Raw genomic sequence first — 26,824 nt, forward strand, 5'->3', positions numbered from 1 at the left:
ATCACTTTAAAAACAAAAAAGTGTGTGTATAATATTATATATATTACAAGAATTAGTTTGGAAATCAAAGGGTTAATATATATAGTAGATGACGACGAATAGAAAAATCAATTCTTCTTTGCAAAAAATGAATATATTATGATTTTAAATATGTGAAGTGCATGCCTCTGTCAGCTAATTAAGTCTAACATGCATGCCACGACCCATTTCAGTCAAAATTTTGATTGTTATTTTGTGCCAGGCTTAATGTTTCTAGCTGGAAACTCTCAAGCTAGCAATAATGCAATGCATTGATATGAAGTGTTCTGTTTCTTACACATGCTTTCTTCTAGACTAGTGCTCAAGTTTCCTGTTCATGAAGTACCCAAAGAGTTGATGGACTAAATAATTTTGGGCAAGAGATGTTAATTAGCTATTTTCGGTGTGTTGCTTCCCAACTCATAAAAAAATTAGACAATTATACACCAATTATGTGGGTTAATAAATTATTTTTCTTCTTAGCTTGCGCCTGATAAAATGTAAAAAAAAAACAAAAAGATTTTTGTGCATAAATGTTCTATATATATGATTCATGCAGCCAAAAAAAAATTAAATTACAATTGTAACTATTAAAACTCATGGAATTATGAATGAAGCATGCACTTGTCATCATAAATTCATACTAAATTTTAATATATAATAAATAAAAAGTTAAGAATGACCCACTCATTGTAAACTTTAAGTTCTTTTAGATGAATTTTAAACTTAGCTATTCAATTTGATATGAAAAAGCTTTGCAAGCTAAATCATTAGGAGTTTAAGTTTCACCTTTCATGTTTTTTAATTAAAATTAAAAATTAAATATAAGATAATGGTGAACCTAATTTAATAAATATGAAATAAAATAATTTAGAATTAAAAGAAATCTAAATATGAAAAAAAAAACAACATAAGAGGGTATATAAGCTGAATACTTTAGAACCTCTAATAGCAGTGTGTTTTTATTCGACATAATGGAGATTGTGTCAGAAATTAACATTTGTTTTTAGTTATAACAATAAATAAGGTAAAGACTTTTTTAAAAGCCTTGGCTTTTACAGAAATTCATGAATAGAAGTCGACCGTCGTGTCTACTTAAAGACAATAAATAACAACCAAGGGTTAGTCGAACCAACTCTTAATAAATGAAGGACTCAATTGGAGCAAATTGTCGATGAGAGCTCAACCGAGGCAGGCAAGCATAATAGTTCGATGACAATTTCTCCATCCCCTGAAAAGGAATATAAAGTATATATTTAGATAGATATTTTTATGACTCAAGTTTTTTTTCATTCTAGAAATGTGTTGAAACATATATTTTAACCTTATACAAGAAAAAAAATATTTTTTATTTTTTATTTTGACCAGGTCGACCTGACTGGGTCAACTTAAAATTTTTTGTTCGACCATAAATCGAATAAAAAAATATGATATAACTTGAAAAACAAACCAGAAACAAAATTAAAACAAAAAAACAAATTAAACACCTAAAAACACAAAAAAAAATCAAAAATTCATGAACGAAACGGATTAAACATACAACAAAAAATAAAGAACACCCAAAACAAAACCCAACAATATGAACTCAAATCCAAACCAGATTTCATGAAATCAAAAGTGTTGCTACCCAATTTTTTACTCATGTTTTTGATAAATTTTCAGAAAAAATCAAAAATAGCAAAAAAACAATGAAAATCCCCAAAAAAATGCATTTTGATATATTTGCATCATTTTTAGCATTTTCAACGTCATTTCAGAAGAATCTAAATTTTCAAAGGTATTTTGAACGCGTTCAACTTTTAACGCGTAAATTTTACATCACTGATTTTTCTTGTTAAGTCAACGTTGATATTGCTCGCTTTTAAAAATACAAAAAAAAAAACCAAAATTAACAAAAAAAAGGAAAAGGAAAGGAAAGGAAAAGTTGAGGGACCATTGTGATTTTGGCCAAGCCACACTTCTCCTATAAATGCCACGCTACAGTGAAAAAATGGGGGGGGGGGATTTTACAAGCATGGGGGCGCGGATGAAATTTTGGGGGGAAAAGGAAAAAACCCTAACCTAAATTTATCTACAGACAAGCCGCCGCCGCACCCCTTCTCAGCTTTTAGTTTTTGGTCCCAGAACCAGCAAAAAGCTTGGCTCGCGATCTTCCCTGAGACCGGAAAGAAACCCCACACAAATACACTCCCTGGTCTCTGCCATTTTCGGCACCTTCCCCCCTAAACCATCCCCAGAGAAACCGACCCCCAGCCGGCGACCCCCAACCTTTACCAAAAAAAGAAAGCCACGGCTGGTCACCCCTTCTCCTTTGAGGCCGCCCGCTTGCCCAAAACAAACCAACGGCACACTTTCCCGGCCCCGGCCAGAAACCATAGAAACAAAGCCATTTCCCCAGCCAAAAAACCTCACCCTCTCAAAAAACAAACCAGGCCCCCTCCCCTTTGATTTCCTTCTCCTCTGGCAGCCATCGCTGCTCACTTCCCCTCTGTCAAAACAGAGGCTGGCCGCCCCTCCCATCTCCTGTTGGCCTCCCAATCTTCTTGGCAGAGGAAAGAACCAAACAGACCAGCCCCCGCTGCACACAGACCTTCCCCTTCCCTCAGCCGGTTCTCTCTCAAACAGCCGCAGCATCTCCTCCTCCCAGCAGCGGTGTCGCCTCCTCAAACCGCCAGCAACCCACAAGCCAGGAGACCCAGCTCTCTCCTCACTCGGCCTCAACAGCCCATTCTCCTGAACCAGCCGCCAACTCATGAAGACCCGGCAATCCCCGACTCTTCTTCATCGGTTCAACCCCACGTTGCAGATCTGGACCGTGAACCAACGACCGGATCTGCCACCAGCAGAGGGAAACGAACCGGGAGGAAGAGAGAAGACAGAGGAAGAAAATAAAAATAAAAATAAAATCGACTGGTTGTGATTTTATGTTTTGCAGGTGACTGAACGATCCACCGCCTGCAGGGAAAGGAAGGGGAGAAGAGGCCGAGCCAGACTCCCTGCTTCATGTTCTGTTTTCACGGTGGCGCGTGAACCCACACGCCGCCAGTGGCGGTGGCGCGTGGAGGGGACGCGCTGCCACTGTTCAGGTGCCCCGAAGATGTTCCCAGCACTGTTTCAGTGGATCCCAGGAGGTGTTCAGTTTTGGGGTTTATTTTTGTAACTTTTGAATTGTATTTGATTTATTTTAAATTTTGTTATTTTAGAACATGTAAAAAGATGTATGAGTTGGCATGAACATGTAAAAAGGTGTATGAGTTGGCATAGTAAAAAGTAATGTGTGAGTATGTGTTTTTTTGTATGTTCTGTTTTATGTATGTTTTATAAATGTTAAAATAATAAAAAGAAGAAAAAAGAATTAAGTGTTTTAATTTGCATATGATTAAATATCTTTAAGGATAAATAAAATCATGTTATATTTTCCATGAAAGTGTAAGAATATGTTTTTACACATATTCGGGGATTTAATAACTGATTTATTAAAACCTTAGAATTTAATTAATATTTTAAATTTTCAAATCACATCAAACTGCAAAGCAGCTTATCTCAGGTAGGGTGCGCTAGGGGTGCTAATACCTTCCCTAACCACAACCAGTCTTTTACCCTCAAATCTCTGATGACGACCAGTAAATCCGGGTTTTCTAGTAACCCTCAATCCAATACTAGGTGGCGACTCTCAAAGAACAAATCCAGCAAACATAACGAAAAATCACCTGAATCGCCGCTCGGGTGACGTGCGACAAAAAGCATAGAAAGGTTGCAAATCATTCAAAGATCAAGAATTAAGGGTTCATCACTTCGATTTTGGTTAAATCATCACAAATTGGTCAAAATGTGTTTCGGTTCAAAACCAAAACCCTAAGATTAAAAATCAATATAAATATGTTATTGGTGGAAATAAACATTATATTATTGGTTAGTCGTGCATAAAGAAGGAAATTTTGCAAAGAAATGGACCGAAATTGGTTTGAATTAAGAGTTTAAGGCAATGTTTAATTTTTTCCAAGAACACAAAGAACATTTGCCTAGAACCCATCACAAAACCTAGAATAAGGGTTCTAAAGCACACTCTTTTTATCCCAACAAGTCACAATATCATACACCAACATGTTTAAATATAAAAAATTAACAAAAAAACATCAAAATCAAGCATAAGATACCAATTTTAGAAACTAACAACCTAAAACAGCCTCCATGTTCATGAAACATGGATTCAAAATTGATTTTATGAACTCATTTTATGCATGAACAGGTGCAAGCCAAGGATAAACACCTTTGCGTTAACATGCATAACTTAAACTAAACCAAAGCTAAAACAACATTTATATATCAAAATAAAAACTTAAATAGAAACTTTAATACATTAAAAACATAAAAACAAACCTTAAAATAACTTCATTAAATAAAAATCAATGCAACAAAGAGGTGAATGCAACATTACTTGTTAAGCATTCAAAACCACTTTTTATGCTTATAAACATAGATATAAACAAAACAAATAACAAAAGCAATAAAAGCAAGTCACAAAGAACCTACTTTTGGATTTGCAATGTATACCTAAAATAGCTACTCTCTTTTGACTTTTTCTTGGAAAGTTTTGCCTCTTACAAGCTTACAAAGTTTAAGAAACTTTATTTTTACTCTTAGACCTCTAGCCTTATATTTTTTTTATTGCATTTACTCTACTTTTTTCTTTTTTTTTTCTTTCCCTCATTTTAGTCTGGCCCTTAAAGCATGCTTGAGGGGGGTATTTATAGGGTTTTAGGAGGTCTTGAATCCATTTCTGACCTCTTAATCTTGAGAGGAGTGTTGTAAACTCTTGATAAGGACTCATTGAGGAGCCTTTTATGTGTGAACACACAAAAACCAAATCATTTTTTGCAAGATAGTTGCACTGTCAATGCTAATCGAATTGCCCATTTTCAAGGCTTTATTGGAGTATTCAAACATCATCATCGCTTGAGACCACCTAAATTTGATAGAGTAGGTGGTCACCTTTCATTTGGATCCATTTTTACTTAATTTGAAAGTTTATAACTCCACATTTATTCGTTCAAAAGTGTCAACCTGATCAGCCTCAAATCTAAAAAATTAGTGATGCCTGATCATGGACAAGATGTTGGGGACTTTTCTTGAAAAACTTGGGATGTAAAAGTCTAATTTCATGAAAATAGAGTTGTAGAGGGGATGTTCCTCTTCTATTTGCAAAAAACATAATGCTATTTGGAGGTCTAGAACTCCGGAATGAGCTCTTGGAAAAAATAAACAGAGGTTGAACAATGCATTATCTGGGTTAAAACCCTAGAAATTAGGGTTTTTAATTTGGGATTTGACAAAATTTAGTTCATGTTCTTCCAATTGTGGCACAAGCATCCTTCATTGACACAAAAACTTTTTAATCGCATGCAATCTAACCCCCCCTCTAGACTCAAATACCAGCCTCGAATTTTAGTGTCATTTTCATTTTGGTCCTTGGTTTCTGATTTTTTTAAAATTGAACCCTCAATTGACCATCAAACTATTAATTATTATCAATTCGGCTCCTGATCTCATTGATTTCAATCATTGAAGTCCTGCGCGCCTTACAAGTTAGTCTTTGATTTTAAATTTCTTTAATCAAGTCCCTAATTTCTCATCAAATTTCAATATTTATACAATTAAGCCCTTGATTTGACCAAATTAACTCTTAAAAATTGCAATTCGGCCCTTGAACTTTAATTTCTTCCAATTAAAGCCTAAATTGACTATAAAAATCAATTTTCCTTGCAATTAAGCCCTCAATAAATTCAAATAAACCTTGAAAAATTCTAATTAAGTTCTTAAACATCCAATTTTGAATTTTCCTCCTCAAATTGGATTTTCTTTGTCAATAAGGCATTTATTAGTCGAAAATAAACTGTGAAATTTTTTAATCTTGTATATTTGATCTTTCTCAACCAGTATTTGACATTTTCCTGACCATTCTGGTATACTCTTCTCATTGATATACATTTTTCAATTTTCTTCTAACATTTTTTAAATTTTTTTGTATTTTCCATTTTTTAATATATATTTTTTATGTAGGATTCAAAAAATGGATAACAACAATAAACATTAATGCTAGCCCTTTATATAGTGATCTCTTCAATCATTAATCGCAAATTCAGAAAGATATATGTTTGTTTACGGCCAGTATTAGACCATTAAAATATGATCCAAGTTCGAGTTGACTGCCATACATTTCTTATAATGTTTGTATTATGTCAACTCGTTAATGCATGGTTGTTTCCCACTAATGTATTTCAACAATAAATCTCTTCTCTTTTTCTTTTTTTGGATGAAAATCGAGTGGATTAAACAAAAAAAATATAAAAAGTAAATCTCAAGTAGGAACACGTTGTATCAAAACAGTTCAAGAGAGTGGAGGTCATGCATGAGGAGATAGAGATTTGAAGTCGAAGTTTGCTAATTTTCACTTACGATGAGGTATGCACTGTGTCCCTCAATCCTAAGGTTTTGTTCATCAAATATGTCAAGAATATATTTGTGGAGCTAAACAAATAGAATGCAGCACTACCATCTTTCAAATTCAAAGATCACTTTTATCTGTCGGCATGCATTAATTGGTGTATAATTGCACAAATTTAGGTCTGAGTTAGTTCCCCTATCCAATGTACTTGTCAATCAAATTTAGTCAAATGGTTAGAGTTGGCCAAAATCTTAGCTAATTAGCATGCATCACATGTCCATTTTAAGTTGATTATCCTGACTTCAATAGAAATTTCTAACAGAACTACAGGGAGTAACTTTGTCCTGAACCCAAATTATCAACGATCCAATTTGTCGTTTTTGAAACTATAGGGTTAAATGTGACTGGATCATTGAACCAGGAGACTTCCAATATAGAATAACCTACGGTTTCCATTAAATATAATGATTACCTACGCAACATCAACCATACGTGTTGAACTTGGTTAGGAGGTTAGCAGTGACTTATTGATGTAGAGCCTAGCCAAGGCTAAGGCTAAGTTTAATTTCAAATCAAATTGCAGGTTGACCTAATTTTACTTGATAGATCATATCGGATTGATATTATTAAATCCAGTAGACATGATTGACCTAATTATACTTCATAGATTGGATTGATCTTCTTAAATTCAGCGAATACAGTTGACTCTATTAAACCCGTGTAAGAATTTACTATAACAACTTCAAGAAATTTTTTAAATTTTATTTAAAATAATATTATTTTATTTTAAAAAAATAATATTGTTTTAAAATTAATTTGATAAACTTAATTACAAACCAATCCACATCAAATCAAACCATCAAACTAGATATCATAACTAAGTACTGTCTTGAATATATAGAAGCACTATAAAAATTTTAATAATTTTTATTTTAGAGGTTGAGGTTGAGTTTTGTACATGGAGCCCACTAAAAAACTAAAAAAATAAAAAAAAAATTAGTTTTAGTAATTGAGTTTTGTATATAAATAAGTTGTAATCAATTTCAACATCAACCACAAAAGCTAAAACAATCACACTGAATTTATATTAAAAAAAAAATAAAAAAATTATCAAATTGCTGGCTGTCCCTTTTTCTTTACATAATTTTAAGTATACCCAATCTACAAAATATATATATATATATATATATTGCAAGTTTTTCAGCAACAGCTTATAACTTAATACAATTAATTTAGTAGCTGGAAAATGTGTGCTCCTAAGCATTATGACATGATCTGTTTAACTGACTTATTACGAGATCCATTCTCCACACCAAGATGTTTTTAAATAGTAGATATGAAGGTGATTGTTAATTAGCTTATTAACTAGCTAGCTTGTAGAGTCCAGGTGATTTAATTAAATTCAAATTTCACTCATATCATTAATTGGTTAAAAAAAACGAGGGAGGGATAAAGATACAAGGATAGAATTATTTTCTTGTGTAACTCAAGATCAAATTATCTTTTTACAAGTAAGTAGATAGTAAGAAAAGTGTGATGGACCGAGACATTCCTGCTGTGCCAAGATTCTGTTTGATTTTGTCATGAAGATTATTTGATGCGCCATTATATTGTGAAAACCCTTGATAAGGTGAACATTTTCCGGGACTAATCTTGCAAATACGAAAGAGTTCATGGATAATTACAAGGATTAAAAATATCAAATCCTTCTAAATTATTGGTCAAAATAAGGAAACGTTTTTGAATAAATTATTCAATATGTAGCTTGTTGCACTCCTTTTCTCCATTTGGTTCTTCAAATTGGTGTTTAAATAACATTGGTCTTCGGCTTATTAAAAAAATGTAATACAAAGCTCGAGATTTGATCAAGTTCTTATATTAAGTAAAAAGACAATTGCAATAATTCCTACGTAGGCTTACTTAGAGGCATGCATGCCTAATGAGGTAGAAGTAGGGACGTGCAATATTATTTGCTTCAAATAACCTGGGGAGTCTTTCAAGAATACCAATGATTAAGACTTCAAATGTCTATTTAGAATGCAGATCAGGAGGTTTCAAACCTGAGGTCAATTACTTAAACTTAGGGTTTTGACTTGCCTGGCTCAAGCAAGGAAAGCTGACGTGCGTTTCCACAGTGCATGATCATATTTAGCTTGGAATCAAACAATTCATATAATTTTAAATAGAAAGCAATATGTGAATTTGATCAAGAAAACGCAAGTATATAATCCTTCTTGGAATTGTAATTACTGCCATTACATTACATTAGATTACGAGACAACAAAGTGATACAATAAATATATAACACTATTTCATTTCACCATGGACCTTCGCTATAGATCCTTATTGTAGAGAAAAGCTTGTTTCATTCAAGATCATTGCCTTCATTTTGGAAATTTGTTCGTAAAAGATATAGAGAGAAGTACGTTGTTGCTACTGCTACGTATGCATCTCATATCTTGATCAAAAAGAAGCTTAGTAGTGTGGAGGAGGTGGGGACTTGTAGACGTATGGGGGATGGGGAGACTTCTTTGGAGGAGGAGGTGAAGAGTAGTGGTATGGAGGTGGAGGTGAGGGAGATGGTGGAGGTGGAGACTTGTAGATGTATGGGGGAGGGGGAGACTTCTTTGGAGGAGGAGGTGAAGAGTAGTGGTATGGGGGGGGTGGTGAGGGAGATGGTGGAGGTGGAGACTTGTAGACATAGGGAGGAGGGGGGGACTTCTTTGGAGGTGGAGGTGAAGAGTAATGATATGGGGGTGGTGGTGAGGGAGATGGTGGAGGTGGGGATTTATAGATGTATGGAGGAGGGGGGGATTTCTTTGGAGGAGGAGGTGATGAGTGATGATATGGAGGAGGGGGGGATTTTTTTGGGGGAGGAGGAGATGAGTAATGATATGGAGGAGGTGGAGATTTCAATGGTGGAGGTGGGGATTTGTAGATGTATGGAGGAGGGGGGGATTTCTTTGGGGGAGGAGGTGATGAGTAATGATATGGAGGAGGTGGTGAGGGAGATGGAGGAGGTGAGGATTTCAATGGTGGAGGTGGTGATTTGTAGTAATAAGGCTCTTTAGCTACTACACTGGTGGCAACCACGCAGAATGCTAGAGCATAAATCATTTGTGACAAGAGTCCTGGCTGCCCCCCTTTTTCCATCTTTAGAACTACTGCTTCTGTGTTTGCTTGGTAAGCCTGGATGCTGCCCTTTATATAGAGCTCTCCGATCATTATTAACAAAGATATTAGTGTTATAACCTTGATTAACGCTATAAGTTTCCTATTGTTTAATGTCTTTTGTCAACTTTTTATTGGTGTGTTCCCACTATCTCAATCATGACCATAACAAACCTCGAAATTTTCAGCTTGAAAGAGTTGGTGAGATGCTCTATTTCTCATCTAGAACTGTAAAACACTTCCCATCTGTACTACGTGCCTTCAAGTCAAGATTTGCAAATCTGATCACTCTAAAACGTTGGTGTCTTGTAATTTAGCCTTGGCAGGCAAAGTCTTGCAAATGGCTTAGGATCAACATGCAATAAGGGCTATGTGGACGGTAAATGCAGCTCCTGGTAACAAATTCATGGAGCCACCAATTTCAGCGTCGGCGAGTAAATTCTTTCACGGTGAAAAAGATATATCGCTTTTGCTTTCGCTGGACTACCACGTATTGAATTGTAAATTCATTGGTATATAGTATAATTTTAACTCACTTAACTATTTATCTCCCTGAAAGTTCAAAGTTAAGACGACAATTTTGATATTTAATTGAGTAGAAAATTTTCTAATTCCGCATGGAATAAACTAAATTAATTAATAATTCCCACCTAATTTTTACAAGGACTAGTCAATATATACCCCTACTTGACACTCCAATTTGGGACCATAAATTAAAAGGATATTGTGCTATATATATATCTAGGGTTCAGTCTTTGTACGTGTTGAAAAATGATGGGAAGATTCATATTAATTCAATGTATACTTTAATTCTACTTGAAATTTATTAATTAAATCATTTTTTAATGTTTCTGCAAAATTCCAGGCTGCTACCGAATTCTTTGATGAAATAGACATGTTTGGACTATTTAGAAAGTGCTCCATTTTCTTTTAAGATAAATTTAACACCTTGCAATTTAAGAATGCGTCAGAGTTCAAAATTTATATTTGTAAAATTAATCTGAACCATTTATTTTTAAAATTATGGATGTTTTATTTATCTATTCTAAATCATGTGTTTTATGAATGTTAGATTAATTTCTTCGATGGTGTATTTGTTTTTACGTTACACTAGCATGAATTCATGTTTTTGTTGCGGCAAATACACAAGTATTAGTAGGTAGTGTTCTTGTTTGGTAAATCAATGAACCACCAAGATATTGTTTAATGCAAATTGTTTGACAAAGGAACAAGTATAGAGCTGGCCTCCTTAATTGCACAAAGAAAATAAGGATAATAAGAACAAAGACTTGAGAGAATTCGATGCCTAACTCTTTGGCTCTCTCAGCTTTCAAGCACGAGATCGTTGTCAAAATACTCGACTTATCCATATAGTCAGGTAGTGATCGATTCCATGCAGCAGCTTCTGCAAGCAATGTGAATCCGTCTCGTATGTATACTCAGCCAATAGCTGTCTAAAATTAGCTTGCAAATCATGCCTGCACTAAGAGATTAGGAGCTCCTTCTTTCAAAGAGCCTCCTTAATTGCACGAAGAAAACTAGCATAATAAGAACAAAGACTTGGAGAATTCGATGCCTAACTCCTCAACAAATTACTTAGCTCTCTTCTTTCAAAAACAAGATAGTTGTCAATATACTCATATAGTCAAGTAGCGATCCAATCAAGGAAGATATTTCAATCCAAACCTAATAGATATAAACTTAAATTGAATGAAATTGTTTATTTGATGGATAATGGATAGGATATCTATGATCAAATGTGATTTGATATATATATATATATATATATATATATATATATATATATATATATATATATATATATATCAAATCTTGATGAATAAATTAAGAGTAGCTTATATTTTATAAAGTAGAAATCCAATCTATAGATGCTCATAACCATCCCAAGATCGATTCTATACAGCAGCTTCTGGAGAGTCAGTAGCTAATGTGAATACGTCTTGTATATACTCAGCCAATAGCTGTCTAAAATTAGCTTGCAAATCATGCTTGCACTAGGAATTTAGGAGCTCTCAGTCCAAATATATACAAGATTGCGAGAAAGAAATGATGAAGACATGAATGGCCTGCTTAAAATCTAACCCAAAAAATGATTCAGTCTTGGTGCAAACAGCTGTCCTGGAAATACTCCGGCTTGAAACCAAAAAATGAGGCTGGGATGTAAATAAATTATGCATCTTACAAAATGCAATGGTCAAAAACTGATCAAAAACATCCAAAATGACTAGATAACAGAGGGAAGAAAAGGATCGATCCTTTTCTAAAAAAAAAAAAAAAAAAAAAAAACCAGAGGATAGATTTGAAGCAATCACCTGGGGACCCCAGTTATTACCAAACCATCTGAACTAGAATTTATTTGCAAGCATAAAATATTATTTTTAAAGGTTATGGCATCTAGATTGCTTTGAATTATATGTACGGCATTAAAGTTCGACCAAGTCTTGAAAAATTCTTCACTGGAATTTCGTGCCGGCTCACATGAGTGCTGCCCCACGATGCAAGTTCTTGATTCATGTTCTTGATAGAATGCCATACACCAACAGGCATGCTCTAATGAAGACCTAACACGGATATAAGCAGGCCCCATAATAAGGAAACAAGTCGATGGATCTTCATTCGTTTGAAAGTTAACCTGTGAATATCACCGGTTACGTACGTGTAGTGTTAGACAATAAGCTAATAACACCATGAGATTGGGTTGATCATAAAAGCTCAATAAAATCCCCTGCATTTTTGTGTAAAGTTTGTAATCTGATTTATTACAAAACTAGTATCTTTCCTTTCTACAGAAGAAAATGAAAATTTGATAGAGACAACTGTGTGAGCAAGGAAAATACCCAAACTTGAGAAACATGGAAAAATGAGAGAGTTTTCATCTTTATGTCCATCAGTCATTATACCTTAATGTCTTGATGCATCGCCAAAAACCTCAGTGTAGCAAATGGGGCAAGCCTGTGGGTAGATGGCCATCAGCTTTTTAAGGAATTTGAAAATAAACCATAGCTCATGTTGTTCTCAACTTTGTCATGAAAATCTCAGCAGCTTACCTTATTGATGCAAAGCCATCTGGTCCCGCAACCAGCATGGTAGATATGTTTGCATGGTAGAGTGATCCGGCGATCACCTCGCTTATATTCCATTTGGCAAATCACACACCTATATCCAACAAGAAAAAAATGGTTAGACTAGTGAAACAAAAGGAGAAGATGAACAAGTGTGGTCAGGATATTCATCGCAAAGTATATTCTGAAATTGCAATAAAAATGTTCACGTAGAAAGGAATGAAAAATCCACATGCTTCACCAATGATCAAGGAAAACCTATTCTTTACTCTGTTTTTTTAACCTTGCATCTAGCCCTCTGGTTCTAGTATTAACCGATAAATTTGAAAAAAAAAAGTGTTTGAATTCGTTTTGACACTCTTGGATAAGCATAAATTATGCTTGAAACGGTGTGCAGTGCCCGTACATGGATGTTTTCTACAAGATGGTTGACTAGCATGCCTCATATCTCAAAGCCTACATCAAGCATTGTTTCGCTAGAGTCCACAAAACCGAAAGTCCAATAAATATAAATAAGTAAATAAAAAAAATAGTTTCACCAGTAAAACTAGCCTGAAAGCTCAATGAGTTTCCTCCATGAGACATTGAATTACGGACAGAATTAATAGCACACTGGATTGCAAACCAGTGGAAGATAGAAGGGTAATGAAAATTATGTCAAAATTCTCACTGCATTCATGTAATTAAAATTAAAAAATGCAACCAATTACCAACCATAACAAGGAATCAGTGTTTATACCACATTACTACCCCTGCATCTAGTTCACCAATTAATTAACCAATCTAAATAATCTTACAGCTTTAGCAATATAACAGAAAATCTATGCTAATGAAAATAAATTGAACAAAATTGAAGCAGAGAGCATGATCACTTTATTTATTGGCAACAATTTGCACAGAATCCAGGTCCGGCAAGACATGACAGCTGTAAGCAAAATAGACAGCCAAACTACCACATGACAAAAAAATGTTCATCAATTTACAACAAATGTAAGCCCAAATCGTACCTCTCGCTTCTTGATTTCCTCCTTGAGAAGAAGCTACGATTGTATTTTGAGATTGGAAGCAAAGAAATGAGCTCTTGGGTAAGACCTCGATTTTGGGTGCCAACTGTCTCGCCTAATTCAAGTAATTCCTGAATGGGAAATTTGTTATCAATAATATTTATACAAGTAGAGTGTTGTCAGCCAGACACAATGTCCTAAAGAGCAGAGAGTTCTGATTGCCAGATTTTCTGAGTTTGGAGGTTTGTACAGTATGATAATTCTGAACAAAGAAAATTTAACACAAGCGTGGGAGTGGCAGGAGGTGCATCTCTATTTCATCTCAGTGAGAAAAATCAGCTTTTTTCTGGCAATCTGGAAATGGACCTTTCATATTCTGAATGTCTTTTGGAAAGTAAAGTACAACAACAATATGGAATTTATAAAAACAAAAAACTACAGAAGAAAAGAAATGGGAATTATGCTCTAACCTCATAAGTCATACTGTCTGGATCAACGTTGTCTTGCCAAATAGCCTGCGTAGGCCACAGATAATACAATACAGTTATTTAAGCAGGTACAACCATACAAGATATTTTAGGGGATGAAAAGAGAGTAGCAAATTACGTATATTAACTGCATGTATGTCTTATATCAACCAAAGTTGTCCGCAAAAGTGCCTCTTGGATCATGATTGCTTATTGATATGATCTAATGCTATAATAAGCAGAGACATTTCCAATAAAAGTATTAGGTGTTTGAAGTATGGATTCCCATTTTTACATGATTCTCTAAGCATGGCCTTTTCCTAAGGACTACATAGTTCTGTATGAAACTATAAGCAAATGAAACAAATTAATGAAATTTAAAGGATTAGATATGAAGTTTCTCTTTCTTAGTTCTCAATTTCCTTCTCACTCTAATGATTATTTAGAACCCTGCATTGCTATCATTTGAGTGCTTTTCGTTCCAAACACTGTGTCCTGATTAATTACATTTGCTACATTTTCCTAAAAACTAAAGAGCACGGATGCTCCCACTGGGCAGCAACCTAGAGTAGGGATGTGTGTGTGTGTGTGTTTGTGAGAGAGAGAGAGGACGCAATTAATATAGCTGTAGCATTGAGGTATAACTTCTTGTGCACTAAGACCATTACGAAGTTACCACACCTGATAATCCTGAACATTATGATGTCTGCGCAAACCTGGAAAAAAGAACATAACAAAGATAAGAAAAAGGCTGTTAATGTCCCAAATGAATGGTGTATAGGTGAAAAGAAGATATCACAATATGCAAAGATATGACTCAACTCAAATCAACAGAACATTAACCCCGTGACCAACTGAATGGAAATGTTAAATCTCAGAATAAAAGATCCATGAATAATTTTTCAACGTAATTCACATATGAAAAGGTACAACTTTCTTGCATCTAATAATAGAGGTAAGAAAATATTCATTAGGCTATTTGTTGGGTACATACTACCAATATAGACCTCAAAACTTACATTCTACAGGGTCATCATGAGAAGTCCTGTTTTCATTAACTTCCCATTCTGTATTTACTCTGGAAGTCTGTTCATTAGTCGTTGTAGAAGAATTCTCCAAGGGCCTTCCATATTCTTCATTCCGTAGTCCATTATCATGGACCTCATAAATATGAGTAGGGTCATCATATGAAGTGCTCCCTGGTGGGGATATGCCGAACTTGTAGAAATTTGCATTTGTCGAGGGGTATACGATATCCTGTAAATGCAAGAAGGTCATTTGTACAAGAACAAAACCACAACCTACTAATTGCTCCATCATCTATATATTTAAAAATAAAATACAGATAACAGAACCAGAAAAAGAAACTCTATTTGTTTTGGCCACGAGCTTGCATTTTTATGGATCTAAATACTGTTCAAAGCATATTCCAATTTGCAAATTTTGGATACAAAATTTGCAAATAAAAGGTACCTGAGCGTGGGAACCTCCATTGAAAATGAAATTCACATGGTCATACGTGAGACCTTCGAAATATTCAATGAAACTTCCAGCCGAATTATATGGGTAGCTAGGGTTCATGTAATGACCCTCCATGTGTGAATTCCAATTCATTTCGAACCACTAATCTGTCACACAATTAAGTCATAACATGATCCCAGAACATCAAAATAGAATTTAGTTTAGAAAAAAAAAAGAGGTAAAACAGAGACCAACCTGCTCTTTTAAAGTTCAGACTCGGAGTTCTCACTCTCAAAACCAAAACTTTTGCATGAATAAACTATCGCCTAATCACTTTCTAATCACCTCACTACTCCTACAAAACAAACCAACAAATTAGAATAAATTTTGATGGATACAAGAAAAATCAAACAACGAAATCAGCAATGCTTGCTTATTCAAAACACACCAAGGAACAAAGAATCCAACTTGTTGAAAATTGCTTCAAAAAAAGCCAATAATTACAGAGAAACATGGAAAAAAATTAGAGAAATACAACCAAAATAGCTCTCTTAAGCCATAACTTGTCGTTTATACAAAAATGCCAAGAACCCATTTCCATTAAGCATCTAAACCAGATGCTTGTGATCTCTAATTACCTCTATCAACTCAAAAGGAACAGTTTTTTTACATTTTCAAACAGTCGTAGCTACTGCAAGAATTTGATCTCTGAAAAAACTGTTGAGTGATTTCTTGATCTCTAAAAAGAGAAAGAACCCACATTGTAAGACTGAACCAAGGATTGGGAATTTAAGTTGTACCTGATTAATCAAGAACAAAAGAATTAATAAAATGTGGGAGAGCACTGGGAGAGAAACGTGAAACAAGTGGATCAGGTGATGAAGACAAGAATATATACCTCTCTATATATATATAAGCAATAAAGAACGAGAAAGAGAATCCGATACTTACAAACAGTAAAAAAAGAAAGGAAAGAAGAAAGAACCGAAAGACATTGACTGGTGATTGCTTTACAGGAAGAGAAGAGAGGAGAAGGTAGACTAGAGAGAGACACAGAGACACTCACTCCCCCCCCCCCCCCCCCCCCTTCTCCTCTTATTCTCTGTTCTGAGAGCAAGTGGGAGTGAAGGGTGGCTGTGTGATGTCTCGTGGCGTGGCGTGGCGTGGCGCCATTCCTGGAGCATTGGCTTTTCTTACTCGGTATAAATATATTAAAATTATATTTTTTATTTTTAAAATTATAATAGGATTGTTTTAATGTTAAAAAAATTAAAACAAAAATGTTTTAAAAAATAATTATCTCATTTGAATTTTGACTAAAATAAATATTACAGAATCAATATTTAATCCGATTTAAAAAAAAATCTCTATGTTCTCGCACAATATCAACAAAACCCTATGGATATCTCAAAACAACACATCATATAATAATAACCATATCATTAATAGTTGAATTCCAAAATTTAATTGTTAGACCTGAAAATCTTGGCAAATGGCAGGAACTGCTACAGTTGTCAAGAAAATCACAGATGAGATGTTCGGAAAGGTGGCCACATTAACATTAAGACAGTGGATGGTCTAATATATATATTTTTTTTTTAATGTTGGTGTTCGGGCTAGTTTGCGTGTATTTCGACTAATCATACGGGCTCTAAAATTAATGACTATGTAAGTCTCCAGTGACCATCATATTAACAACCACATGATTCAAACTTGAAATCACAAGAAAAATAAATTTTTAATTTCAATCTCTTATTATTGAACCAGTTACTATGTGTATTTCGACTAATCATACGGGCTCTAAAATTAATGACTATGTAAGTCTCCAGTGACCATCATATTAACAACCACATGATTCAAACTTGAAATCACAAGAAAAATAAATTTTTAATTTCAATCTCTTATTATTGAAGCAGTTACTATATTATTATGATCCTATATATTTGTAAGAACATGATTTGGGGTGGCACTGAGTGGTTGTTGGCTTGTGTCCTAGAACAACATGTGATAATATATATATATATATATATATATATATATAATTACAGGAAGATCACCAAACCAGATGATTCTCTCGAGAGGAAGTTGGTGTGTGTCAGTTAAGGTAGGTTGGTTTAGGGATCAATCCTCCAAAACACACAAACACTCATCAAAGATGAAGTTATTAGCCTCAGCTGGAAATATATCCATCTTGTGCTACACAAAATCATGTAATGGGGATCATTAGTTAGCATTTAATTACTGTTTAGAGACCGAAAAGAGGGAGATGGTAAGAACTACAAAGTTATCTCATCCAAAACTGTCCTCTAAAAAATTTACTTTTATATATTCACTTTAATTTTTTCAACTAAACATGTTTTCATCCCATTAACTTCATTTTTTATGCTCCTCGATAGTAACTAAGCTTTACCCGGTGTTTAAAGCTTTCTCATGGTAGGGTATCGATCTAGAACAATAAGCTTTAATATAAATGAAAAATAAGCATGTTTCTATATATAAAGTGCATGGTTTGTATAATTAAATGCGGGGGTGACATTTTTTAGCAGGTGCATGACATGGAAAGGATCAAAATCATGAAGGAAGTTTTGGGATGTCCTCAATGGGGGACCCCACAAAAGAATTCTCATGTGCTTGGTGATTAGGGTTCGTGAGGAAACTATTCCAAGTTAGTACAGAGAAGTTCTTGTAACAAGCAAGGATAGAGTGGTTAGGTCCACCATGATGTGGGGCAAAATTGAAGGGAGTTTTTATCTCCACCCTCCATCTTTTTTTCTTATTTTGTTCTGGCATGCTTGATTAGAAGATGATTACAGTTGTTTTTTAAAATATTTTTTATATTAAAATACATAAAAATAATATTTTTTTTATTTTTAAAAAATTATTTTTGAAATCACCGTATCAAAATGATCCAAAACATATAAAAAAATTTTAATTTTTAACAAAAATAAAAAATAATTTTTTAAAAATTCCAGATGCAACCGCGTTTCCAAACACAACCTCCACCTTAAGGTATGAAAAATATTGGTAGGTCGAGAATTTTTTAGTAGTAAACGAGGATGGCTGTGCTAAACCAGTTTACATAAATCTTAATATATGATTTATATTATTCTTTAATACCTCTTCTTAAGTGAAAATCATTTGATCTTGAAACTTGCACAGACTTACACTATCTTGTACTTAATTTTAATCACATAAATAGAAATAGTGAGATTTGAACTTGAAATCACTAGGTAATCAAGACTCTGATACCATGTTAAAGAACTATCTCAACCCAATAGCTTAAACTGTTAGGTAATATCCCAAAATATAATTTATATTATTCTCTAACATAAAAATAATAATAATAATGAAATTCATGTCCACTAAAAATAATAAAAATACTTCCACCCAGGATTGATTTAATCTAAAAAAGTAATTCATAAGATGTGATTAATGTCTGCAATTGCAGCTTCAATTTGAGGAACATAAAATTTCTCAAAATTGCATGGTATGTGACTAAAATTGATAGTAAAACCGATTAGATACTTGGTAGCTACAAGTCAGCTAGGACAGTACAGAAAGAGAAGTTCCTGCATCCCAATAGTTCAAATTTATGATGATTGGAGGCTACACCACTGGCCAGTGCCATGGACCATATGGCCATGCGATCAGTGTGGCCTGACCAAAGAGCCTAAAAGGCTGTCAAGCATGTGGGAGAAACAGAGAGGTGACAAAGAAACAGAACGTGAAGGTGAATGAACAAAACCTAGCGCGCGAATCATTGTGTATATATTCCCTCTATCCTTTATCTCCACGCTTGTTAAATGCTAAGTTCTGTTTTAGGCTATCCCTGATGTTAATATCAAAACCCAACATTGGATCCCAACTTACCTGCAAAAAGGTAGGGCTTTTTATTTTCCTTACTTTTTTTATTATGTTTTGCATCCCACCTAGACCCAGCCCTAGCTCTTTCAAAGAATTTCTTTTGGCACTCACTGATGGTTCAACACAGCCATATTGAACCCAGAGCAAAATCATCATTCTTGAGAGATCAATGGCAAGGCATGCCCAGATGGGTTCGGCAAGCAATGCAAATGAAGCATTCCATGACTAATTGTTGTCTCAGTTCCATATGAAAAATGCATCTGATGTAGAGAATGCCATCATTGGGTTTGAACTTGAAAGCCTGAGAAGAAGTCATCTAAAACAGTTGAAACTTCAGACATAGCAAACTCCAATTGTCTTGTTAATCAGATTAAAACATTCATAAATCTGTTCAGATTGAGGATGTGATTTATCTCTAACAATAAATTCATTGATAATGCCATTCACCTCAATTGAACTAGAACCAGGAGTCTTCTCGACTCCTCTTTCCATCATCATCTTTCTTATGTTCTGAGCCTCCTCCCACTTACCAGCTTCCCTGTACATATTTGCAAGCAAGACGTATATTCCGCTGTCATGGGGATCCAAGTCAAGAAGCTTTGAAGCTGCTCTTTCCCCTATTAGAAGATTCCTATGTATTCCACAAGCAAAGAACAACGCACCCCAAACCATAGCATCTGCCTCCATTGGCATTGTTTTAATAAGCTCTTCAGCCTCCTCCAACAAACCAGCCCTACCAAGAAGATTCACCATGCAAGAATAGTGTTTAGGCTGGGGAGACAGGTTGAATCTGGACTTCATTTGATCAAAATACTTGCGACCTTCTTCAACTAACCCTCCATGACAACAAGCTGTTAGGACCCCAAGAAAGGTGATTTCATCTGGCATCAATCCACTATCAATCATCTTAGAGAAGTAAAATATGGCATCATTTACATTCCCATAAAGAGCCAAACCACCTACAATGGCTGTCCAGGTCAAAGAGTTTCTTCTTGGCATCTCATTGAAAACCTGAAGAGCCTTTGTCATATTCCCACATTTTGCATACATGTCAATTAATGCAGTACCTAAGGCAACATCTAAAGAGAGATTGTGCTTTTTAATATAGTTGTGAGTCCACATTCCAGTATCAAGTGCTCCAAGTTGTGAGCAAGCAGATAAGCAATGAAGCATGGTCACCTTATCAGGTTTCATATTGCTCAATTGCATTTCACGAAACAATTCTAAAGCCTCCAAGCTAAGATTTGCTTGAACACAACTTCCAATCATGGCATTCCATGCCACAACATTCTTCTCTGGCATATCATGAAAAAGCTTCCCAGCCATATCCAAAAGCCCATTTTTCGCATACCCAACAATCATAGTAGTCCATGAAACAACTGTCTTCTTTCTCATATTATCAAACAAAACTTTCCCCGCCTCAAGATCCCCACATTTCACATACATGTCCATAAGTGCATTAACAAGCGAAATTTTCAAATTCAATCCACTTTCTTCAATATACCGATGAATTTCTCTCCCGAGTTTCAAACTTTCTAATTGTGCACAAGCGGATACAACACCGATCATTGTCACCTCATCAGGCTTAACTTGCTCCGTTATCATTTGATGATAAATCCCCATTGCCTCCCTTGGCTGCCTCCTTCTTACATACCCATTAATCAATGAATTCCAAGAAACCAAGTCTCTCACACAACCTTCATCAAACACCTTATGCGCCAACCCCAACTCTCCAACCGAAACCAACACGTGTATGATCCCATTATACAGATACATATCCTTATCAAAACCCATTTTCAATACCTGTCCAAGAATCTCAAAACCCATATAACTTAACACTAAATTAGCACAAACTTTAAACAAAAAAGAATAAGTATAGTTATCAGGCCTACAACCAGCCCTAGTCAGCATCCTTTTATACAGGACTAAACCTTTTTGCGGATTTTCACTCTCTACGCACCCCCTAATCACTGCATTCCAAGAAAACACATTTGGGTTTTGTAAATTATTCAAAATTTTGATACAATAATCAAGATTTCTTGATTCTGATATTGCACAAAACGAAATTAAGCGACTTGAAGCAAACCCATCTAAGATCAACCCTGTAAGGATCATTTGAGCTTGGATTTGTTTCAATTGAGAGAAAGATTTGCAGTTTTCTAGTAAAGAAAGAAGTGGGTTTGAGAGAACATAAGTGTGTGTTGTGTTCCATGAAGTAGGGTTTGACTTGTGAGTAGAGAAAGAGTGTGAGTGAAGAGAAAGACAAGAAAAGAAGGGGTTTAAGAGAGGCTTTGGGATGAAGTGATGAGATCTTATTTTGGTTACATAGTAAACTGTCATCTGCTTATGTTCGTTTTCTGTTTGTGGGAGTTGGAGAGAGAATGAGTTGAGGCGGGAAAGGCTGTCAGTAGTAGGCTAGTCGTCATCAGTTATAAGGCCGGGGTCGGCCTATTAACCGAAAAGGTCCGGATTATGGGTTAGACGATCAACCCTTGAATCAGCAGGTTGACTTGAATTTATGGGGTTTTTAAAAAAACAATTTTGTCTGATATTGTTTTAGATTAAAAAAATTTAAAAAAAAAACTAAAACAATATCATTTTAAATAAAATAAAAATGATGATGAGATCTTTTAACCAAATTATTTAGAATACATGTTGATTGGATTATCTCTTCAGGCAATTCAAAATTAAATTCAGCTCAAGTCAAGCATTAGATTAAATTAACCTATGATTTGGATTGGTTTGAACGAGATTCGGAGATGATAATTTAATTTGATCCGGTGAATATTTAATTTATTAATTCGATCTAGTAGATATGATGTAATAGATATTAAAATTAAATATTCAACTGGTTCAAATATATATATATATATATATATATATATATATATATAGGAAGTAAGATATGGCTTTTGAATTAGGTTATACAATACCTGATTTAAATCCAAATTTATCTAAATTGGAAAGTTAAAATCCTTCATTTTTAATATTTAAATATTTTATTTTATTTTTATATCAAAACTAAGTTGAAAATCAAAATTAATTTGCGTAGATAATAACATATCTTATTAGCTATCAATTCAACTTCCTTAAATTATCTTAGTATTAATTTTTGCAGTTATAATTTTAAAAATGAGGTCTAAAAAAATTATAATTTATAATTTTTTTAATTAATATTTTAAAAGTTTTTAACATGACCAATATAAAATTATTATATTAATTAGTAAACATTTTCAAATCAACAATTCATCTACCGTACCTCAAGCACTAACTCAAGCAGCTTGTTTTATATTTGTAATATGTATATTTTTAAAATATATTTTTCAATTAAAAATACATTATAATTTTTTATTTATTTTTAATATTAACACATCAAAATCATTCAAAAAAAAACTTAAACAATATCAATTTAATGCTAGGCAAATAATAACGCACAAATAAACAGAAGAGAAGGTAAAACTTGGGGGAAAAAGAACCCCGAAGAATGACAAAACTAGAATGATCATCTATAATTTGATGGGATCAAAATCAATGTTTTGCAATTGCAACCATTCAGAAAAGACAGGGTTGCAGGAATGGAAATCCTGAAACCGGGAAAACCCCTTGAGAGAAAAAAGTCATTAAATGAGCCTAAAGTATTATCCAGGATAAATTATGGAATGGAACTCCAAAAATTTCATCACCATCTATGATTGTATGGGGTGACTGAGAACGAGACTTAATTAGGCCCCACCAGAACCAAACTTCTTCCCAAACACAATCATCTGAAGCTTGTCATATCCGGCAAGCACACCAGCACCAGCAACAGCACGGAGGATGTTTGCACCAGCACCCTTGAAAAGGGATTTAGCACCCTCGTTCTTGAGGATCTGAGAGAATGCATCAAAGGAGCTCTTGTACTTAACAGCTTCACCAGATGTCATCATCATTCTTCTGCGGATAGTGTCAATTGGATAGGATGCAAGTCCAGCACCGTTGGTGATGACCCAACCAAGAGCAAAGCTAGCAAAGAAGCTATCCTGAAATCATCGTGTGATAAATGAAACTACATGAGAATTCACCTTGACAAATGAGATCGAAACTGTTGAACAATTTGTAGCAGAATTTACTAACCTGCATCTTTCCAGTTAGGACAACCGGCTTCAAAGAATCATACATTCCAAAATACAGACCACGGTACACAATAATACCAACACATGAAATGTTAAATCCACGGTAAAGCCCAGCAATACCATCTGATTGCATAGTCTTCTTGTAGACATCAACCAAGCCATTGAATTGCCTCTCTCCTCCCTTCTTTGCAGCCTTGGAATCATTGGTAAGACGGGTTCGGGCATAATCCAAAGAATAGACAAAGAGTAGTGATGAGGCACCAGCAGCACTACCAGATGCCAAGTTACCAGCAAACCACTTCCAATAGCCATCACGGTCCTTCTTGAAGTTGAAAAGCCTCTTAAAGTAATCTTTGAATGCAAAGTTCAGGGCCTGGAGGAGGGTTCATAGAATTACTAGATAAGCACAGAAATAAAACTCGAAAGGAATGAAATAGGTTAGTAAAGCATCCAAGATGGAACAAACCTGAGTGGGGAAGTAACGGATAACATTGACAGTGTTTCCTCTCCACAATGACACCATCCCCTCATCTTTCATTGTTCTGCTGAAACAATCTCCAATTCCCTTATATGGTTCAGAGAGTCGACCAGTCTTGATCATCTCATCCTGGTTTTGGATCAAGAGCTTCACACGCTCAATGGGAGCTGCAGCAGTTTTGGACACAGCTGCAGAAACTCCACCCATAAGAAAATCAATAGCAAAGCCAGCCAAGCCTTTCTCTGATGGGGCTTGGACAAATACTGGTGAGGTAGATGATGCAATCAATGACATATCAGGGGTGGATTGGCATGCCCTTGTCATCGCATACTGGAATCCTGCATTGGAATAATTTCCATATGCAAACTGCCTTTGGTGTAAAGCAGGTCTCTGAAAGCCTTGGGAAAAGCTAGAACTGTGATGGACCTGGCTTGCCATCTTTTGCATGACAGATGGTTGCTGGCGGCTATCAGCCATTTCCTCTCACAAATAATGAACCCCTGTTCCAAATTAAATCAAACAAACAATATTAAGGTACAACAAAAACATATCAAAGGTACCATTAAGCATATAACTCCATATGATTTTTCTGAATTCTAAGAATTTTACAAACCAAGAATTATATTTCCTCAAGCAGTATTGATAACAATACACCTTATAATTCATAAATATATATAATAACAGTATACCTTATAACAGGGTTCTTTAAGCATGGGATTTGCAAACCATTTGAACTGACAAAACTGTGCTTACATAGCTAATGTAGACAGACGAGCATACAGCACATAGGGATATGGTTATGCTTATTCCCAACAATACCAAATTATCAAATACCACCTTTATCAGCATGTACAAATCTAACAAACTGCCAAGAACTGTCAGCCAGCTTTTCAAAAACTTCAAGTGGATAAATGGATAATCAATTTAACAAAAAGAAAATAAGTAACCGAACCATGGACTTATTATTTACAAGGAAACGCAACACCAAAAAGAGCAGCAGAAAACTGAAGCACTCAAGCTCCATAAAAAATTGATGCGAAACTCCATCTGCAGTAACCCCAATAAAGTTTCAACAAAGCAAAAGCACATTAACCACAGTTGTTCTTTATATTTCAGTCAGAAAACCGACCCCGCACAATAGCTTGGATGCTTGTCAGTGTGTTAGCGGTTGCTTTTCAAATAACTTTTCGTGCCGAAATGCATGTCAATGATATTTTTTTATTTTTAAAAAACTATTTTTTGACATCAGCACATCAAAACGATCCAAAACATACAAAATCATATTAAATTTTAAAAAAAAAAATTAATTTTTTTGGGAACGCTATTTGCACCGCGTTCCCAAACATGTTTGAATGCATGCATCATCTGATTCAAGACATACCACTTGCGCAGCAATCAAATCAGGTTTTAATAGCAAAACCAAATCTCCAAAATCAAATAAAAAACACCATTAACGATCGCATCATATTCTAACAATCAAATTGTCCATTCCAAACCAAGTAACACAAGCATTCATCATTGATTCCGAAATCTAAGGAAAAAACAAATCTGTCTTATCTACACTGATCAAACATAATCTTTCTACTCTGTCCAAAATGAATTCACTGAATCAATTTCCCGAATCACATCAATCATTGATGAGATGGACACTCAACTTACCATCTGGTGGTTAGGATTATCTCATTAGGGACAAATATTTCAGAACAAATAGCAATATTCTGATCAAAATGACATAAAACAATAATCACATGCCAAAAAAAAAACAACCCAGTTCGTATATCATATCAACAACTCGCCTCACTATAGATTAAAAACAAAAAAAAATCAAAACTTTAAGATCCAATGAAACCAATAAAGAAAAGAGAAATATTGATATAAAAAACAAACCTGTTAGTTTAAAAATCTATGAGAAAAAGAAAAAACTGGGCAACAGATCTAACAAAGATGCCAAGAACCAGCAAAGGAAGGGAGGGAGGGAGAGATCTAAGAGAGAAGTGAAGTGGGTTTTATATATACATGAAGATGTTAATGCTAGACAAAGAAAACATAGACAAGTCCAAAAAACAAGGAACAAAAGACGATGAGCTAAACTCAAAAATACATGAAAATCACAAGTGAACGAGTCATGCGGCGTGTCAAATGAAACGAAAGGAAAGGAAACAGCTTTAGAGAGAGGGGGAGAGAAAGGCATTACCTTTTGATTTTGTTGGTGTTGGTGGTGAAGAGAGAAAGGAGGAGTCTTAACGGTTTGGAACGTCAAGGTGGGTGAGGAGAGGCAACATGCATATTTATAGGTGGAGGGAGAGACATGGTAGGGTGGGGAGTGGGTGCATGGAATGGCAATTTCTTAGTTTGAGTGGGTTATTTTTAGTCCCTGGGTTCTTAATATGATTACAAATCAGTCCTTAATGTTTGAAAAAACTATAACTTAGTCCCTAGACTATTCTTGGTTGTTGTACATTTGTTGTTGTTTTTTTTTCCTTGACCTCAAATGTAGCATTTGACAATTTAATCCCTTATTTATATATATATATATATATATATATATATATATATATATATATATAAAAGATAAGAGTTTAGACAAAAATCAATGACGTTAATGAGATTTCTGATTTTGTTCGAGTAGCTAGGTTGTTAGGTCAATTTTTAATTTATCAAATGAATATTAGTTAATTTTAAAATAATTTTTTTTTATAAAGTTTTTAATAAATTTCTTGA

At 34.6% G+C, this 26,824-nt stretch overlaps 4 protein-coding genes across 15 annotated transcripts; 1 reads left to right on the plus strand and 3 right to left on the minus strand.

Annotated features, from left to right (window-relative positions):
* Positions 1-7,710: 7,710 nt before the first annotated feature.
* On the plus strand, positions 7,711-9,634 carry LOC133701052 (uncharacterized). Its single transcript, XM_062124827.1, has 2 exons — positions 7,711-9,033; positions 9,148-9,634. The coding sequence occupies exons 1-2, from the start codon at positions 8,974-8,976 to the stop codon at positions 9,532-9,534; spliced, it is 447 nt and encodes a 148-aa protein (XP_061980811.1). The 5' UTR covers positions 7,711-8,973; the 3' UTR covers positions 9,535-9,634.
* A 2,182-nt stretch (positions 9,635-11,816) lies between these two features.
* On the minus strand, positions 11,817-16,746 carry LOC133688953 (E3 ubiquitin-protein ligase BIG BROTHER-like). Of its 10 annotated transcripts, XM_062108664.1 has the most exons (11): positions 16,548-16,746; positions 16,288-16,449; positions 15,905-16,004; positions 15,662-15,816; positions 15,208-15,445; positions 14,870-14,904; positions 14,192-14,236; positions 13,725-13,852; positions 12,703-12,811; positions 12,556-12,607; positions 11,817-12,287 (listed from the first exon to the last, which is right to left on the minus strand). In XM_062108664.1, exons 4-10 carry the CDS (start codon positions 15,800-15,802, stop codon positions 12,557-12,559), a joined length of 747 nt encoding a protein of 248 aa, XP_061964648.1. In that variant the 5' UTR covers positions 15,803-15,816; positions 15,905-16,004; positions 16,288-16,449; positions 16,548-16,746; the 3' UTR covers positions 11,817-12,287; position 12,556. The 10 variants fall into 10 exon arrangements, with proteins under 10 accessions (XP_061964648.1, XP_061964681.1, XP_061964615.1 ...); XM_062108697.1 differs by lacking the exon at positions 11,817-12,287 and having other exon boundaries at positions 12,354-12,607; positions 16,410-16,449; positions 16,601-16,745; XM_062108631.1 differs by lacking the exon at positions 11,817-12,287 and having other exon boundaries at positions 12,354-12,607; positions 16,601-16,745.
* Positions 16,747-19,042: 2,296 nt separating this feature from the next.
* Positions 19,043-21,911, minus strand: LOC133701100 (pentatricopeptide repeat-containing protein At2g22410, mitochondrial). Of its 2 annotated transcripts, XM_062124903.1 has the most exons (2): positions 19,961-21,911; positions 19,043-19,814 (listed from the first exon to the last, which is right to left on the minus strand). In XM_062124903.1, the coding sequence occupies exons 1-2, from the start codon at positions 21,851-21,853 to the stop codon at positions 19,680-19,682; spliced, it is 2,028 nt and encodes a 675-aa protein (XP_061980887.1). In that variant the 5' UTR covers positions 21,854-21,911; the 3' UTR covers positions 19,043-19,679. The 2 variants fall into 2 exon arrangements, with proteins under 2 accessions (XP_061980887.1, XP_061980896.1); XM_062124912.1 differs by lacking the exon at positions 19,043-19,814 and having other exon boundaries at positions 19,826-21,911.
* Positions 21,912-22,998: 1,087 nt separating this feature from the next.
* LOC133691736 (ADP,ATP carrier protein, mitochondrial-like) lies at positions 22,999-26,398 on the minus strand. 2 transcript variants are annotated; one of them, XM_062112346.1, is made up of 5 exons: positions 26,298-26,361; positions 24,793-24,968; positions 24,092-24,603; positions 23,627-23,998; positions 22,999-23,532 (listed from the first exon to the last, which is right to left on the minus strand). In XM_062112346.1, the coding sequence occupies exons 3-5, from the start codon at positions 24,578-24,580 to the stop codon at positions 23,236-23,238; spliced, it is 1,158 nt and encodes a 385-aa protein (XP_061968330.1). In that variant the 5' UTR covers positions 24,581-24,603; positions 24,793-24,968; positions 26,298-26,361; the 3' UTR covers positions 22,999-23,235. The 2 variants fall into 2 exon arrangements, with proteins under 2 accessions (XP_061968330.1, XP_061968326.1); XM_062112342.1 differs by lacking the exon at positions 24,793-24,968 and having other exon boundaries at positions 26,298-26,398.
* Positions 26,399-26,824: the final 426 nt, after the last annotated feature.

This window comes from Populus nigra, chromosome 1 (genome assembly GCF_951802175.1).
Source record: "Populus nigra chromosome 1, ddPopNigr1.1, whole genome shotgun sequence".
NCBI lineage: Eukaryota > Viridiplantae > Streptophyta > Magnoliopsida > Malpighiales > Salicaceae > Populus > Populus nigra.

Coding starts and splice junctions, on each gene's coding strand:
- LOC133701052 (XM_062124827.1), top strand. CDS start 8,974: ATGGGGGATGGGGAGACTTCTTTGGAGGAGGAGGTGAAGAGTAGTGGT. Junction 9,034..9,147: donor GTAGTGGTATGGAGGTGGAG/GTGAGGGAGATG, acceptor GAGATGGTGGAG/GTGGAGACTTGTAGACATAG.
- LOC133688953 (XM_062108664.1), bottom strand. CDS start 15,802: ATGAATTGGAATTCACACATGGAGGGTCATTACATGAACCCTAGCTAC. Junction 15,446..15,661: donor ATGGAGGTTCCCACGCTCAG/GTACCTTTTATT, acceptor TTGCATTTACAG/GATATCGTATACCCCTCGAC. Junction 14,905..15,207: donor TCATGATGACCCTGTAGAAT/GTAAGTTTTGAG, acceptor TCTTTTTTCCAG/GTTTGCGCAGACATCATAAT.
- LOC133701100 (XM_062124903.1), bottom strand. CDS start 21,853: ATGACAGTTTACTATGTAACCAAAATAAGATCTCATCACTTCATCCCA. Junction 19,815..19,960: donor CTGGTTCTAGTTCAATTGAG/GTGAATGGCATT, acceptor ACTTCTTCTCAG/GCTTTCAAGTTCAAACCCAA.
- LOC133691736 (XM_062112342.1), bottom strand. CDS start 24,580: ATGGCTGATAGCCGCCAGCAACCATCTGTCATGCAAAAGATGGCAAGC. Junction 23,999..24,091: donor TCCGTTACTTCCCCACTCAG/GTTTGTTCCATC, acceptor ACCCTCCTCCAG/GCCCTGAACTTTGCATTCAA. Junction 23,533..23,626: donor TCCTAACTGGAAAGATGCAG/GTTAGTAAATTC, acceptor CGATGATTTCAG/GATAGCTTCTTTGCTAGCTT.